This window comes from Stylophora pistillata, chromosome 11, assembly GCF_964205215.1.
Source record: "Stylophora pistillata chromosome 11, jaStyPist1.2, whole genome shotgun sequence".
NCBI classification, from domain to species: Eukaryota; Metazoa; Cnidaria; class Anthozoa; order Scleractinia; family Pocilloporidae; genus Stylophora; species Stylophora pistillata.
The window spans coordinates 465,001-479,750 of record NC_142529.1 but is presented as its reverse complement, the minus strand read 5'-3'; the positions used below and the strand labels follow the sequence as shown (position 1 = coordinate 479,750).

Sequence of the window (14,750 nt, the reverse complement as noted above, 5' to 3'; positions counted from 1 at the left end):
GGATTCAATCAGGTGATTACTAGCAATCAGAGTTTATCATACTCTACTGTATAAACTCTAATTTTAATAACTGAATATGCTCGGATGAAATTGTTCCTGAAATCCCTTACTATAAATTACAACAAAAATTAAGATTTATGGGGTATTTCCCGGATCAACGAAACAGGTGACTTCTACAATGGTTGATAATATGGAAATTATTCCCACTCACAGTTTGAGCACAAGATTAGCAATTTCGAAAGAATGTAAGTTGACGATATACAAGCATACAACTGGACGGGCGCCTCAGTAAACATTCTTACCTTCGCATTCTATAAAAGTGTTTCGAAGCGAGCTCAAAGCGTCGGAAAAGTTTCGAACGTGGCAGGTTAAAGCTATGATATCTTCCTGTAGAATCATAGGTTCTTCTGCGGTTTCAGTATAACAGCCAGTATCGCTATTGACCGAATTGCTGCGATCTGGAAATGTCACCGAAGAAAATGACTCCCTGTGGGAAGTTGTAGATAAACCCGAAGGTTGACTAATACTTCTAACATGCCTAAAACCGAGCCTCAAATCTGGAGTTGACTGGCTCAGTTGAGATCCATTTTCTAGTGCTGAAGGGTTTCCTTCACCAGTGGTTGTCCTTCGTGCTGTCGAAGGAGAAGGAATCGGCGAAGGTCCTCGAGCAGTTAGGGCACTTCGCAGCGGATCGATTGGATTTGAGGCAGTCTGCTGCGGCTTGCGATTAGATTCCTTAGAACAACAACAAAAAATCATTCAACGCCTATTTGAAATAACCCAGATCACAGGATACAAAACATGTGAGATTTAACAACTACACACCGGAGTCAAGGGCCGCAAAAAAGGCTGGGATTGTGCATTTGAAGTCTGCGGTGTTCCTCCAGAGGTTGTCTTTCCCTTCTTCTTGCTTATAGAGATGGACGGAAATATTGCCTTCACGGAGGATGACATCCTACAGCGTCAGAAATCCCACTCCAGTCGTTTCCACGTCTTACCTGTTTCATACCATCGTACAAGGAAGAAAACGGAACGGCAAGGAAGACCATATGAGGTCAAATTTTAACACTTTCATAAGTCAAAGACTCTAGTTTTCGTGTCTTCTCCGATTGTGTTTGGCGAATACCATTACGTCCAATTTTGATTGACAGCTTGCCCAGCGGCGGTGAGAAAGTCACGTGGCCAAATAACATAAATTATAATCAATTAAATAATTTTCTGAACGAGAGTTCAAAGAGCAGTAGTCCCTTGCTAGTTGCGGTAAGCAAAAAAAAAAAGTTACGTCAAGCTAGACTATGAATCTGATGAAACATTTTGATTTTTTCCATTAAAAGCAGAATGAACAAATCAAATATTTGTGTTCATGCTTACGTAATACCTCTCTTAGACTAAAGACGACGCCGCGATATTAAGACAAGTTCAAGATACCAGTCACCGATATTTTTGAATAAAGAGAATAAGGTTAAAGAGCTATGAAAAATACACAAACGGAAGAAGCTTTTAATTATTAAAATTTCATGTGAAAAATTTTGACGATGTCGTGACTTCCACTTGTTCAATTATCAAAGCTATTTCCTTTCTTCCGGGTACAATACGCCACTTAACAGCCACAGGTCCGATACTCTACTAATATGTTGATTCAGTGACTTCACCATAGCTAAAATATTCATTTGTTTATACACAAGCACCAGTGTTTTCATTATTTTTTGCAATTTAGTACAAAAATGAATCTACTCAAGGGAACCCACACCTTCTAAACTAATAGATTGCCACATTTTACGAAATATTTGTGGGAGAATCGCGCAAGAAGATCATTTTCTGAGCAAGTAACTTAAACTCGCTTCACTTTTCCATTGTTATGACGCGGACTGCATAACTAAGATCAAGATCAAAGATAAACAAAGTTGTTTTAGCCTTGCTCATCTGATCAGTCTATCATTTGGCGAGAGAGGTTAACAATTTCACAGGCAAAAAATGTTAATAACAAAATTTCAATCAAGTTTTTCTCTCCAGTTAAGTCTACTCTCTTGTATTTTGATCCTTATAAAGAAAGCACACTTGATCATTATGTAAAACCATCACTTGGACACATAGATAATCATTTTGACGATATGTTCGATAAAGCTCTACCCGGCCCTTTTCCCTTAACTATGTCTGATCTCTTCACTGCTAAGGCCAAGTTCAAAAATCCTTTCCACAAGACAAATTCAACTCAAGCACTGTGGGGTAAACAACACGGCATGTATTCCCTTATCGCTATATGGAAGGTGGATAAGATTGGAGGCAAAGCCTGTATTACCGTTTACTGGTACCATGATTAGTGCATCTCGAGTTTTTTTTTTGTTGTTGTTGTTTGTGTGTGTGTGTGTTGTTGTTGTTGTTGCTGTTGTTGTTGTTGTTGTTGTTTTCTTTTTTGTTTTGGTAGATATTTAAAATAAAATTTTGATCCACGTTTTTGTTCTGGATTCCGTCCCCCCCTCAACACCGCCATTGATCAGTTGGAGTTCGGACTCGTCATTGTCAGACCCAGTTAGTTATCTTAATCACGGTTCCATCCTCATAGAATCTTAGGCTGTGTTATCCCTTCCGGAGAAGTCCTGGAAAGAGGTATCCATTTCATATCAAAACTCCCGCGGTTGGTCGGATGAGATGACATATTTAGGAGTCCATACCGAAGGTACTATCTTGATTATCTGAATTGACTTTGCTTTTCTTTTTTTGCGGATATAGGCCAACACGTACGCAATACAGATGTCCATTCGGGTTTACCGATAAGGAAGGAACGCCCTCGCCTTGACACACCCATTCACAAGAGGTAAATCTCCTTGCTCCAAATCTTTAGTATCATGATAAGCCGTGTTAAGTGAGGTTGTGTCAAAATACGATTTTCACGCAAACGAGATCGACGATAAAAGGAAATAAGATCTTTTGAATTGACCTGACCAAGGCTATTTGCTTGCATCAAGAAAGGAAGCGAATGGAAAAGAAACAGGGCGGAAATGGATAAGAAAGTGGACAGACCAAGATATTGTGACTGAAATGGGAAACAGGAAGAAATTGTCGGAAAGAAAAAAGAAAACACTTTCAAAGTGGAAAAAGGGGTGTCGGATGATTCATTTAGTTTATGCTCCTGTGCTCTTTACGAATGTGGTGTAATCCAGAGTGTGTGTCTCGATCATTGTTAAGAAATCATGTTTCTATAATTTGTTTTATTCTAATATTATGAAAACAATACCTTGTGGCAACGTTAACGATGATAGGTTTTGTCAACAAATCATGGCGTGTTCTTAGATTCACAGCATGCAGTCACGCGTAGATCCGATATAATATCGTTCCTTTAGCAACTAATAGCCTGAGGGTAAATTTTCTATTTAAAAACCTCATGATAGAAATCGTTACTAATCATTTACTCTTGTGGAATAGTACATCTCGACAAAATGATTATAGATGTGATACTCTTTGCTTTGGATCATGGAATGCCTAGGGGGAAATGACCCTGATTACTGAGGGGTGAAAACGATAAATAAAATTTTCCCTAGATCACTTAATAGACTGCAAGTTGGCCAACTTACCTTCTTCTGTCAAAAATGATTAAACATGACCAGAATTGCCAAGCAAAGGGGTGGAAAACCATATGGCGAACAGAACATTGTGAACACGATTCATATCACGAATGAAATTTCGAGGAAACTGCGCTGCAGTTGTGAGAGTACATAGTAAAATTTATATCAGAATTTTTTTTTGGTTAAATCTTTGAGCAGGCTTCCCTTTCGAGTTGTTTTTGATTTGATGAACTACGTCTGTGGAGAGCGACAGGATGGAAGATGTATCCGTCCTTTGTCAAGAGCGATTGTCGTTGATCGATCTTTTTAGAAGCAGTTCGTCTGTGAGAAATCTAACCGATAGACACCACCACAAGGAATGTAAACGCCAGATCACTGGTTATAGACAAGATAATAAGTGCCATTTCAGCAAAAAAGAAAATCATACTGTACCTTTTGTTTGCGGTGACTTGCTACAGGGACTTTTACGTCTCACAATACGGTTTAGCGATGATCCCCATGAATGGCATCTTTTAAGATCGTTTTTTTTCAGATGACCGACAGAAGGAGATAGGAGTTTCTTTCGATTGATTTTTTCGCTGCTTACAGTTAAACTGTGAACGTTTTTCACTGCGGAATGGTTTTCGTCTTTCCACATGTCATTATTGTTGTGGAACCTATTCCAACCTTCATGGCATTTTTTCAACCAACTGCAGCACTTCGTTTTTTGCGACATGGCTTTGTGATTCCAAAGTGTTATGGTTTAGACATAACTTGTTTGGGCTGATATGCTGGTAAAATAATATGAGGAGTTATTATGCTTTGCGGTGTAATTGTATGAGCATATGCTCATGGAACTGGACTGGACTGGACTGGACTTCGGAACACGTGAGATTGGCAATTTTTAAGAATCTTGCGAAAACTACTGATGACGATCGAAAGCTAAAATGTTAAAATATTCATGGCCCCCTTGAATGGAAGGCTTTAAACGCCCTCCTAACACGAACTTCCGTGATTAATGCTAAGTTTAGAACCAGCCTAGTAAAATCGGGATCTCGTGATTTCCATACCAATTGGGTTGTTTCGCAAAAATCCTTTTTTTTTCAAAGACAAAATGGAATAATGCGTCTGAAAACCGGCCGTCACTTGTTGGACCTACCGTAGTCGGTTTTTTTCACTATACTACAGTTTTGATTTTTTGACAGCTACCTATATTTGTCCGTTATTTTCTTTTTAATTATTTTTTGAGGGATTTTCCCTGATCCAAAAAAAGTTCATTTGCAAAGAGTTATGTATGAATCTTTTTTTTTCCTTAAACCCACAATGAAATGGTGTGATTTTGGTCACATGAAAAGCAACTGACTGAAGCAGGCGTATTGCGCGTGTGATCCAGACTACAAAAGGATCGTTTGATTCTATGGATGTAGTTACTGTATCACCTTAAGCAGGGCCAAAATGGATTCTCACGCAAGTGGTGGCATATTCTCAGTGGTACTCCAATAAGCCGGCAACAGGAAACTACTGTAGATGATGAGTCGCTAACCTCTGCTCACCGAAGCGGTGAAACCTATGAACCAGTAACATTACCTGCAACTACTTCTACACATTTTTTGAGCCTGTTTTCCGAACACATAGATGAACTTGAAAATGAGAGAATGTTGCATCTCGGCATGATTCGTTGTCATCAGTTGCCCCGCTCGAGGAGATCAAGCCGAAAAAAAAAAGGCTGAAGTTGAAAAGAAAATATCACAGCTAATCTTTTTCTGCGCTGAAACAGTACTTGGTCTCCGCTTTGTTTGTAACTAGTTTAGCTGCTGTGTTAGTCAAATACACCATTCTCGTAATTGTTGTTCAATGGGAGAAATCTCAATTACTACTGACCGAAAATTCAGCCCAATAAGTAGACGAATAACTCTATAAAAATAATAGGACAACTTTGAACAGCGGTGAATTGGAAAAATATACTCCAAGCATTCACATCGACTGCTATTGATGTAGTTATTTGAGGCATCGTAAAAGAGATTATAAATTTACCGGGCTGACTATTGCAACAGCGGACCAGCAGGTTGCTAACTCACTAGAACTTTACCGAACAGCCGCCGATGTGTTTAGGATGCGTCAAAGCTGACATCGCTGGTTTGTCCAAAAAAACACTAAAGAATTTAACTAAAAATAAATCTTAATTCAAATACTAAAATAATCGATGTTTTATGAAAAGTGGCACGAGCGATGCGGAAGAGAAGAGCAAAAAGTCCGCTCCAATCCAACTTTGACTACTTTTCGCATCCCCATTGGCTTTTTACTGAGGCCAATAACCTCTTTAGTTATGTTTTCTTTAACGTAAGAGGTTGTTGTTGTTGTTGTTGTTGTTTTGTTCTGATTCTCTGAGATTCCTATCGGTTCAGTGCTTGCAGCACTCAAAGAAAAAGTAGGTTGAAAATTAACATTACAGACATTTCAGTGAGCTAACTTGGCCTGAAATATGCAACACACTCTGCGTCAGAAAAGAACTCGATACCTCAAAAGGTTACCGTCATATCCTATTTCTTATCGGAAACTGAAATCGAAAGGACGGTCTTGTCGAGGCACGACAAAACAAAGGAAATTGCAGTTCCGCAAAAGATAAATGTGAAAACATCAGAAAATTTGCCAACAAACACGCCATTGTCCCCCTCCGTTGGCCCTCCCTATTTTTCTTTTCTTTCTACCGTATCAGGAGCCCATTACCCACAAGGGTCTGTCTTAGGCCCCACGCTTTTCTTGATGTACATAAATGACATCGTGGGTGACATCAAGTCAAATATTAGACTCTTTGCTGACGACACCATTATGTACCGACAGGTTGTATCGCCTGTGGATCATCTTATCCTTCAACCTTGACAGACTAATTTCATGGGTCTGTCTTTGGCAGATGGAGTTTAATGTTAAGAAATGCTACCACATTTCCTTGACCAACTAGCGAACCGTTGTCACACTACCATATTACATGCATAGTCAGGTCTTGGAACATGTAACTTCCTATGATTATCTGGGTGTTAGATTAACGAGCAAGCTAAATTGGAAACAACACTGTGATAAACCTTCCAACAAAGCCAATAGGGCTCTCGGGCTGGTCAAACGGACTTTACAACCCGGTGTACGCCTAAGTCAGGGAAAGAGCCTACAAAGCAATTATTCGACCTTTACTAGAATATGCAAGTGCCGCCTGGAATCCACACACAAACGGGGACACTGAAACTATCGAAAAAGTCCAGCGACGGGCTGCTCGTTTCGTCGCGTACAATTACAAGAGATTTACAAACTCACAAGATCTTGTAAATCAACTTGGTTGGGACTCCTTGGAATCCAGACGTTTGCTGGCCCAAGTGACTCTTTTTTATAAAATCAAAAACAATCTCATAGATCTTGAATTCCCATCTCCTATCCAACCAGCTCCTAGACCAAGGATCCAACATGTCATGCTCCAGCCCCACTCAAGTGTTTTGGCGCACAGTTATTCTCCGTTTATACGAACTGTTCGGGCATGGAATAAACTGAATAAAGGCTGATAGTTTCGAAAGAAACTGTTTGGGGCTGCGTCGGCGGGTGTAACGAAATAATTTGGATATATCGACAAAGTTGAAGTGGTAAGTTGGCCACCGTAACGATTACAAAAGCTGACGTTTCGAGCGTTAGCCCTTCGTCGGAGCGAATAGAGGAATTGTGTGTTGTGTGTGCTTTTAAAGGCAGAGAATGGAGCTACGTTATCGGTGATATATCCAAATTATATGGAATAAACTGTCAACTCAAACAACCCAAGCTGAGAACAGTACTTCTACGTATGATGCACGATCCTCGCAGTAGATAGCGCTATTTATGCAATAGCGAAAATCAGACCTGAAAAAAAAAAATCAGGCCTGTACGGGACTCGAACCACTGACCTCTGCGATACTAGTCCAGCGCTCTACCAATTGAGCTAACAAGCCAACTGGGAGCAGGCCGTTAAGTTGATTCGTAATAAACCCGTGAAAGTGATAAATGAGATACAATGAATATATGAAGTTCATATATTTTGAACTGCGGTATTAGATACGTATGATGCACGATCCTCGCAGTAGATAGCGCTATTTATGCAATAGCGAAAATCAGACCTGAAAAAAAAAATCAGGCCTGTACGGGACTCGAACCACTGACCTCTGCGATACTAGTCCAGCGCTCTACCAATTGAGCTAACAAGCCAACTGGGAGCAGGCCGTTAAGTTGATTACGAATTACGGGTTTATTACGAATTACGGGTTTATTACGAATCAACTTAACGGCCTGCTCCCAGTTGGCTTGTTAGCTCAATTGGTAGAGCGCTGCACTAGTATCGCAGAGGTCAGTGGTTCGAGTCCCGTACAGGCCTGATTTTTTTCAGGTCTGATTTTCGCTATTGCATAAATAGCGCTATCTACTGCGAGGATCGTGCATCATACGTATCAAATACAGCAGTTCGAAAAAAATATATGAACTTCATATATTCATTGTATCTCATTTATCACTTTCACGGGTTTATTACGAATCAACTTAACGGCCTGTTCCCAGTTGGCTTGTTAGCTCAATTGGTAGAGCGCTGGACTAGTATCGCAGAGGTCAGTGGTTCGAGTCCCGTACAGGCCTGATTTTTTTTTTTCAGGTCTGATTTTCGCTATTGCATAAATAGCGCTATCTACTGCGAGGATCGTGCATCATACGTATCTAATACCGCAGTTCAAAATATATCAACTTCATATATTCATTGTATCTCATTTCTCACTTTCACGGGTTTATTACGAATCAACTTAACGGCCTGCTCCCAGCTGGCTTGTTAGCTCAATTGGTAGAGCGCTGCACTAGTATCGCAGAGGTCAGTGGTTCGAGTCCCGTACAGGCCTGATTTTTTTTTTCAGGTCTGATTTTCGCTATTGCATAAATAGCGCTATCTACTGCGAGGATCGTGCATCATACGTATCTAATACCGCAGTTCAAAATATATCAACTTCATATATTCATTGTATCTCATTTATCACTTTCACGGGTTTATTACGAATCAACTTAACGGCCTGTTCCCAGTTGGCTTGTTAGCTCAATTGGTAGAGCGCTGCACTAGTATCGCAGAGGTCAGTGGTTCGAGTCCCGTACAGGCCTGATTTTTTTTTTCAGGTCTGATTTTCGCTATTGCATAAATAGCGCTATCTACTGCGAGGATCGTGCATCATACGTATCTAATACCGCAGTTCAAAATATATCAACTTCATATATTCATTGTATCTCATTTATCACTTTCACGGGTTTATTACGAATCAACTTAACGGCCTGCTCCCAGTTGGCTTGTTAGCTCAATTGGTAGAGCGCTGGACTAGTATCGCAGAGGTCAGTGGTTCGAGTCCCGTACAGGCCTGATTTTTTTTTTCAGGTCTGATTTTCGCTATTGCATAAATAGCGCTATCTACTGCGAGGATCGTGCATCATACGTATCTAATACCGCAGTTCAAAATATATGAACTTCATATATTCATTGTATCTCATTTATCACTTTCACGGGTTTATTACGAATCAACTTAACGGCCTGCTCCCATAAATAGCGCTATCTACTGCGAGGATCGTGCATCATACGTATCTAATACCGCAGTTCAAAATATATCAACTTCATATATTCATTGTATCTCAACAGTACTTCTTTTAAATCGTTAGCCATAAGGGACATTCAGAACATGAAGACCCCGAACCACCTGAAAAGATTTTGAACTATTTACATTTATTGTTTCTTTTAGACTTTACATATTTATTGTAGATTATTAGCACTATTATTTAGTTATTCTGTATCTCCCAGCGTTAGCCCAGCTATTTGGGAGTTAAAGTTCTAAGTTCCAAGTTGTACCCTTGAGTCAACCCTGTCCCGTATCTTTTTATTTTTAGAACTGAGATATCTGCGGGGGTTCTTTAATCTTTCCGCGCTTTCCGCCATTATTGAAATAATTTCGTGTGGCCTGCAAGTGACACAATAGAGACGTAACACAATAGAGACGACAGCTCTCTTATGATTGAATATTATAAAAACACTATTATTGGCTATTATAAAAATCATTGGCTATCATTGGCTATTATAAAAACACCCGCGAAAACCGCCGTGGAAGGTGCTTCCAAAAATAGAAAGATACGGGACAGGGTTGACTCAGAGGGTCAGTATGGAAGATGGAAGCTCCGGGAAATGAGCCCCTGACCGTGTTGACTCTGGGGGGTAATGGCAGTAACTTTAGTTAGGTAACAAGCAGAAGATAGATGTCACATCTTTACAATGAAATTAAACATTCATAACGGTTTTTTGATTGCTTGTTAGATCATCAAAACTTTTCAAATATTGCCTACGCAATAGCTTTCAAAGAAAGGCATCCCATAAACAAATTTAATTTTGAACAGTTTGAAGGACGTTTGGATTTTGTTTTACTTCCATAGCCCATTTAGCTATCTCTAAATGTTCAGCCTACAGACCACGCATTCTTTTAGGCTTGTTCAAGCACGCTAGGGATAATTGTAACTATATAAATATACCTGTCTAAATGGACTTACAACAATAACATTATTTACAATGAATACATTGACTACTTAAAATCCTGTCATGCAAGTTAAATTTACAAGGTCAGGGGGATATGAATATAAAATAAAAAACCTTAAAAGTACAACTTAACGTTGGGCATATGGGCCCTTTGGAAGGTATGAAGAAGACCTTAAAGGAGTTCTCTTGACAACATGACCAGCTATTTTGAAAACAATCTTCTCTTTATATTGACAAGTTTTTTTAACTGGCATTCTGTTTAAACCTCTGCTTTTGGGCAACATCAATGTTACTTTTCTTGTGACAGGAAAATCATTTAACTTAAGAACAATGCTATACACAAAGAGATACATTATGCAAGAAAAAGAAATAAAAAAAGATAATTATTATAAAATGTTCAAAAACAAAGTAACTGGAATGAACATTTGGATCTGGAACTTGGAAAAACTTGCACAAACAGTAAAGGAGTACCCCTTTATCTTGTTCATTTTGCAATACTCCTTTTGACCAACACATTCATCCCACCGCACACCTCACAAGTGAACACCATTTTCCAGCATGCAACTCTTTCAAAGATGGCCTTTAAGTTCATCTATCAAATCATCCACACTAACTTTGTCATCTGTGGTTGAACAACTTTTAATCGTGTTTTCAATCAGCTGTGCAGAAAAGTCCAGTTGATTAACAAGGTTGTAGTTATTCAGTAAGCGACGAGCCATGTCTGCCTCTATGAGACCTGAATGAGAATAACAGTAAAAAAAAATAATAATAAATAAGAGAAAAAATGAGAAAGAGAGAGATGGGTATATTTGAATCCATGCAGATGAGAAAAAAGCAGAAATTGTCAATTGAAGAATGTTGTTTAAATGATAATCTGAATTACACACTCATTTGATTGCTTCTTACTTATGATATGTTAGAGGGCAGACACGTGGATTTAGTCACCATTAACAAAATTTCGTTTTTTTTTATAACATAAAAAAAGTAAATTCCATGTTGCTGTTGGTCTGAACTGTAAGAGATCACAGAAGGCCGCGAGACCATCAGTGGTTACACCTCTTTTGCCGCTTTTTGTTCTTACCACATTTTGACTATTAGTGAACAGACAGATGGCAACATGGACTCTATCCAAGTGTTAATAAGTATTGTATGATGCAAGCAAAGTTTCAAGAGTAACCAACCTGTTTTGCTTTGTAAGTAGTGTTCTACGCGTTGCAATTAAAGAAAAAAAAAAAAGAGAGAGAGAGTAACCAGTAAACAAGTGGTCAAAAATTGGTAAGGAGAATCATTATTTTCAATTTTACCTGACTGATCCTGGTCACAGACATAAAGAGCATTTGCCAGTTTCATGAATCTTTCAACCCTACTTTCCTTCTCCACATAATGCGGAGGGTCGTAATCACCATCTCCATCATACAGCTTCTCCTTCTGTTGTTGAATAAATTGATTAAGCTCTTCCTGTTCTCTCTGAATTTGCCGTTTTTGTTCAATTAATTCGTGCTGTTTCCTTAACAAGTCCTCTCGTCTGTCTTCAAGTTGTTTTCTTTCATCTTCTGCATAAAGTGACATGTCAAAATTATCCCCACCACTCCCATCTGATATCTGCTGCATTGGAGCTTTGCTGTGATGTTGATATGGATCCTGCCATTGTTGATTACCAATGACACTTCCCTCTTCTTCCATTTTTTGCAAATGAAAAAAAAAAGACACTTGGATAAACAAAACATATCTGTAGTACATGTGTATATATAATATGTACAAAGACAGTATTCAGAAGAAGCTCAGCTGTTACTGGAAAGAGAGAGGGAGGTAAAATTAGGGGTGGTGTGTAAAAAATTGCCAATGAACTGCACCTATAACATAAGACTTAAAAAAATTCCTCAATGACAGAAACGAAATTAAACTTGCCCGTCCGTAGTTAGCAAATCTATCTTCTACAATGCATGAGGAACCCAAGCTTGATAAGCTACTAGCTTCTTCTGGTCTTCCTCACCACACTACTTATAAATGACCCTTGGTTATAATGTTATCTAGTTTAAGTATAGATTGTTGTGTAATTATATTATAGTTATCATTTTAGATTGCTGTAAAGAACTATAATTTATTTGTGTTTGTGTGTGTGTGTGTGTGTGTGTATAAGGGGCAAATAAAGGTGAGATGGCAGTTAGAATTTGCAACAGAGAGTGTTCAGGGAATGGAGAGGGTGAGAAAGGGACTGAAAATGGATACTTTGTGAGAGCTGAAAGAAAAAAAAGAGACAACCAGATGTGAACATTCCTAAATCAATCATCTGCAGTGTGTTTGGTTGAAAGGGCAGGAGAAGAGAGTCACAGGTATGGGAGGACATACACTGTTCAACTGGAAAGTAGAACATGGAATGCAAAAGACTCTTCCTTCTTCACTCCCCTTGTCTTCTACTATGCAAGACTATTATTAAAAGGAGAACATTGGCAGGGAATGGTTGTGGTAAAATGCCGATTTGCTTCACAAGTAAAATTATTTTTTATTGACTATTAATAAGATTGAGACCAAATGTCATAAGTTCCTATAGCAAGGGGCTGGGAGAAGTTACGATGGGTTTAAAATGTATTTTTGCTTTAAATGATCAATTCATTAACTGGTTCCAAGGAGCAATGCATTACCTAAACTTCTGTGTTGCTCCCCAAGCATATCACCTTGCAGCCCATGCTGTCTCCCTCTATGGACTCCTTTAAGGGGCTGTCTTGTTTCCCACACTGGCCTAGTAGGGGGGGTCTCTAGACCACAGCGACTATTTCTACTTTGGCTTGGACTTGAGGCAATGCTTGGTGAGGGAAGAGGCAGTGCCCGCTCAATGAAGGAGATGAATTCAAACCAACTGAGGAAAAATAGACAGATATTATTAAACTGACAATTATCAATTAAGATGGGACAATGCAATAACATTATTGACAAACATCTATGATCATGCTATTCTTCAGTAAAATTTAAAATGAGATATGTCTATTACCTACCTGACTCTTCCAGAGTTATATCTGTCAAGTCTGTCAATTATTTTATCCAACAAAGAGTTGTGAAAAGGAATGCGATGATGCAAACAAATAGTCTTCAACTAAAAAAAAAAATGGGAAACATTGTTAGTCCCTTGATAATTTGGCTGAGCATTTTACATTATTTCTATCCTTTGATATTTGACATACATGTAGCCATTGTGAGAATAGAATTTGACCATTAGTCAAGTCCCACTCTTCTTCCCATAAGTAAAAAAGGTAAAGTCTATTTACGAGCCTAGTGGCCCATTAGGCCGGTGCTTAACTCTGGTTTCTGTAGCATGAAGCGACTAGGAGTATTTCTACTCCCCCCTGGATGGGATGCCAGTCCATCGCAGGGTTACCCCCAGCATTAAATTGCCGGTACCCAATTATACACCTGGGTGAAGAGAGCCACTGTGAGAGTAAAGTGTCTTGCCTAAGAACACAATACATTATGTCCTGGCCGGTGGCCTCATGGCTAGTGTGCTCGACTCCGGATCGAGTGGTCTGGGTTCTTTCTATAGACTACGCATAAAATACAGCATAACTTGACATTCAGACAGAAGACACCATATGCATAATACACTGAATCACACATCACATCCTCCTTCTAAGCTATTGTGAGACAATTATCCAATTCCACAACTAAGTCAAAATAAACAGAATAAGAAAGATGGTAAGTTTTAAGCCCAGTAAAGAAACAGAGAAAGACATTTTTTGTCTTGTCACGAGCGTGGGACAAAGAAAAAATTGAGTTCCCATGGACAAAACGAACCTCAGACCTTCTGATTCCCCACTCAAGATGCTTTACCTCTTCCTTACAGGGACTCAGAAATTTCTCTTTTTCCCACACTTGTGACAAGAAGAAAAAATCTTCCTTTAAGTTAATATAGTGAGTTAGTTATTCTTTCAGTACATAGCCTTCTCACACCTGCTAATTTTAATTGCCACCTTCCATTTTACACCATTTTTTTTTTTTTACACCATATTTTATTTTTTTTGCTATTGAGTATATCTTCTCAAATCCTATAAAACAAAATACAGCCATTCATAGCAAATATGATGTTAAGGTTGTTTATATCAAACCTTCTGAGTGGATATGACCTCTACTCTTGTCACATCCTGTTCTTCTAAAGCTCTTCTTAAAGTATGAATTTGTTCTTGGGCATTCTCAACCTCCTTAAGCATTTCTTCCATTTGTAGCAAGATTGCAGTATCTTGCTTATCTTGAAAAGCTTTTCTTACAGCTATTGCACTCTGACGACCTTTTTGTGATTCATCAGCTCTTGGCGATACTTGGTTTGGTTTTAATGGCAAGTTGGTTTCTCTGGGAGATTTAGCTGATATTTTCTCTTGCAGTCTGTCACCTGGGTTTGATGTTAAATCCAGCTTAGGGACATGAAACTCTCTTGTTGCAGCTGGCTGAACAGCATTATTTAAAAAATTCAAAAGCTGTTCATAATTAATCCAGTTTGGTCTATGAGCTGACATGAATAACGCTAATAATTCATTCAAAAGCTCTCCTCTCACTGGTATTTGTAGTCTGAAGAATTCCCTCTCAATCTGCTCAGCAGAAACAAAACCCGACAAAGTCGAGTCAAAGCCTGCGAAGCTAAGATAGGCATCTTTCAGTCTCAAAGTGTC

General features: G+C 38.9%; 2 protein-coding genes across 5 annotated transcripts in view; both read right to left on the bottom strand.

The window, feature by feature from the left end:
- Window positions 1–4,215, bottom strand: part of LOC111323885 (uncharacterized) — a 30,754-nt gene extending 26,539 nt beyond the window's left edge. For 2 of the 3 annotated variants that reach the window (XM_022927327.2, XM_022927328.2), the window contains exons 1-2: window positions 826–1,131; window positions 303–735 (exon numbers count right to left, since the gene is read on the bottom strand). In XM_022927327.2, coding sequence (XP_022783062.2) covers window positions 303–735; window positions 826–954 — 562 coding nt within the window. In that variant the 5' untranslated portion in view covers window positions 955–1,131. Of the gene's footprint in view, window positions 1–302; window positions 736–825; window positions 1,132–3,995 lie in introns of those variants that run through there. The other variant, XM_022927329.2, reaches the window with a different exon arrangement.
- A 5,060-nt stretch (window positions 4,216–9,275) lies between these two features.
- The window catches only part of LOC111323915 (uncharacterized protein C1orf87), a 6,109-nt gene continuing 634 nt past the window's right edge, over window positions 9,276–14,750 (bottom strand). The window contains exons 1-5 of one of the 2 annotated variants that reach the window (XM_022927364.2): window positions 14,193–14,750; window positions 13,089–13,186; window positions 12,738–12,952; window positions 11,400–11,771; window positions 9,276–10,831 (exon numbers count right to left, since the gene is read on the bottom strand). The exon at window positions 14,193–14,750 is cut by the window's right edge and continues 634 nt beyond it. In XM_022927364.2, the coding sequence (XP_022783099.1) occupies window positions 10,665–10,831; window positions 11,400–11,771; window positions 12,738–12,952; window positions 13,089–13,186; window positions 14,193–14,750 (1,410 nt within the window). In that variant the 3' untranslated portion in view covers window positions 9,276–10,664. The remainder of the gene's footprint in view (window positions 10,832–11,399; window positions 11,772–12,737; window positions 12,953–13,088; window positions 13,187–14,192) is intronic. The other variant, XM_022927365.2, reaches the window with a different exon arrangement.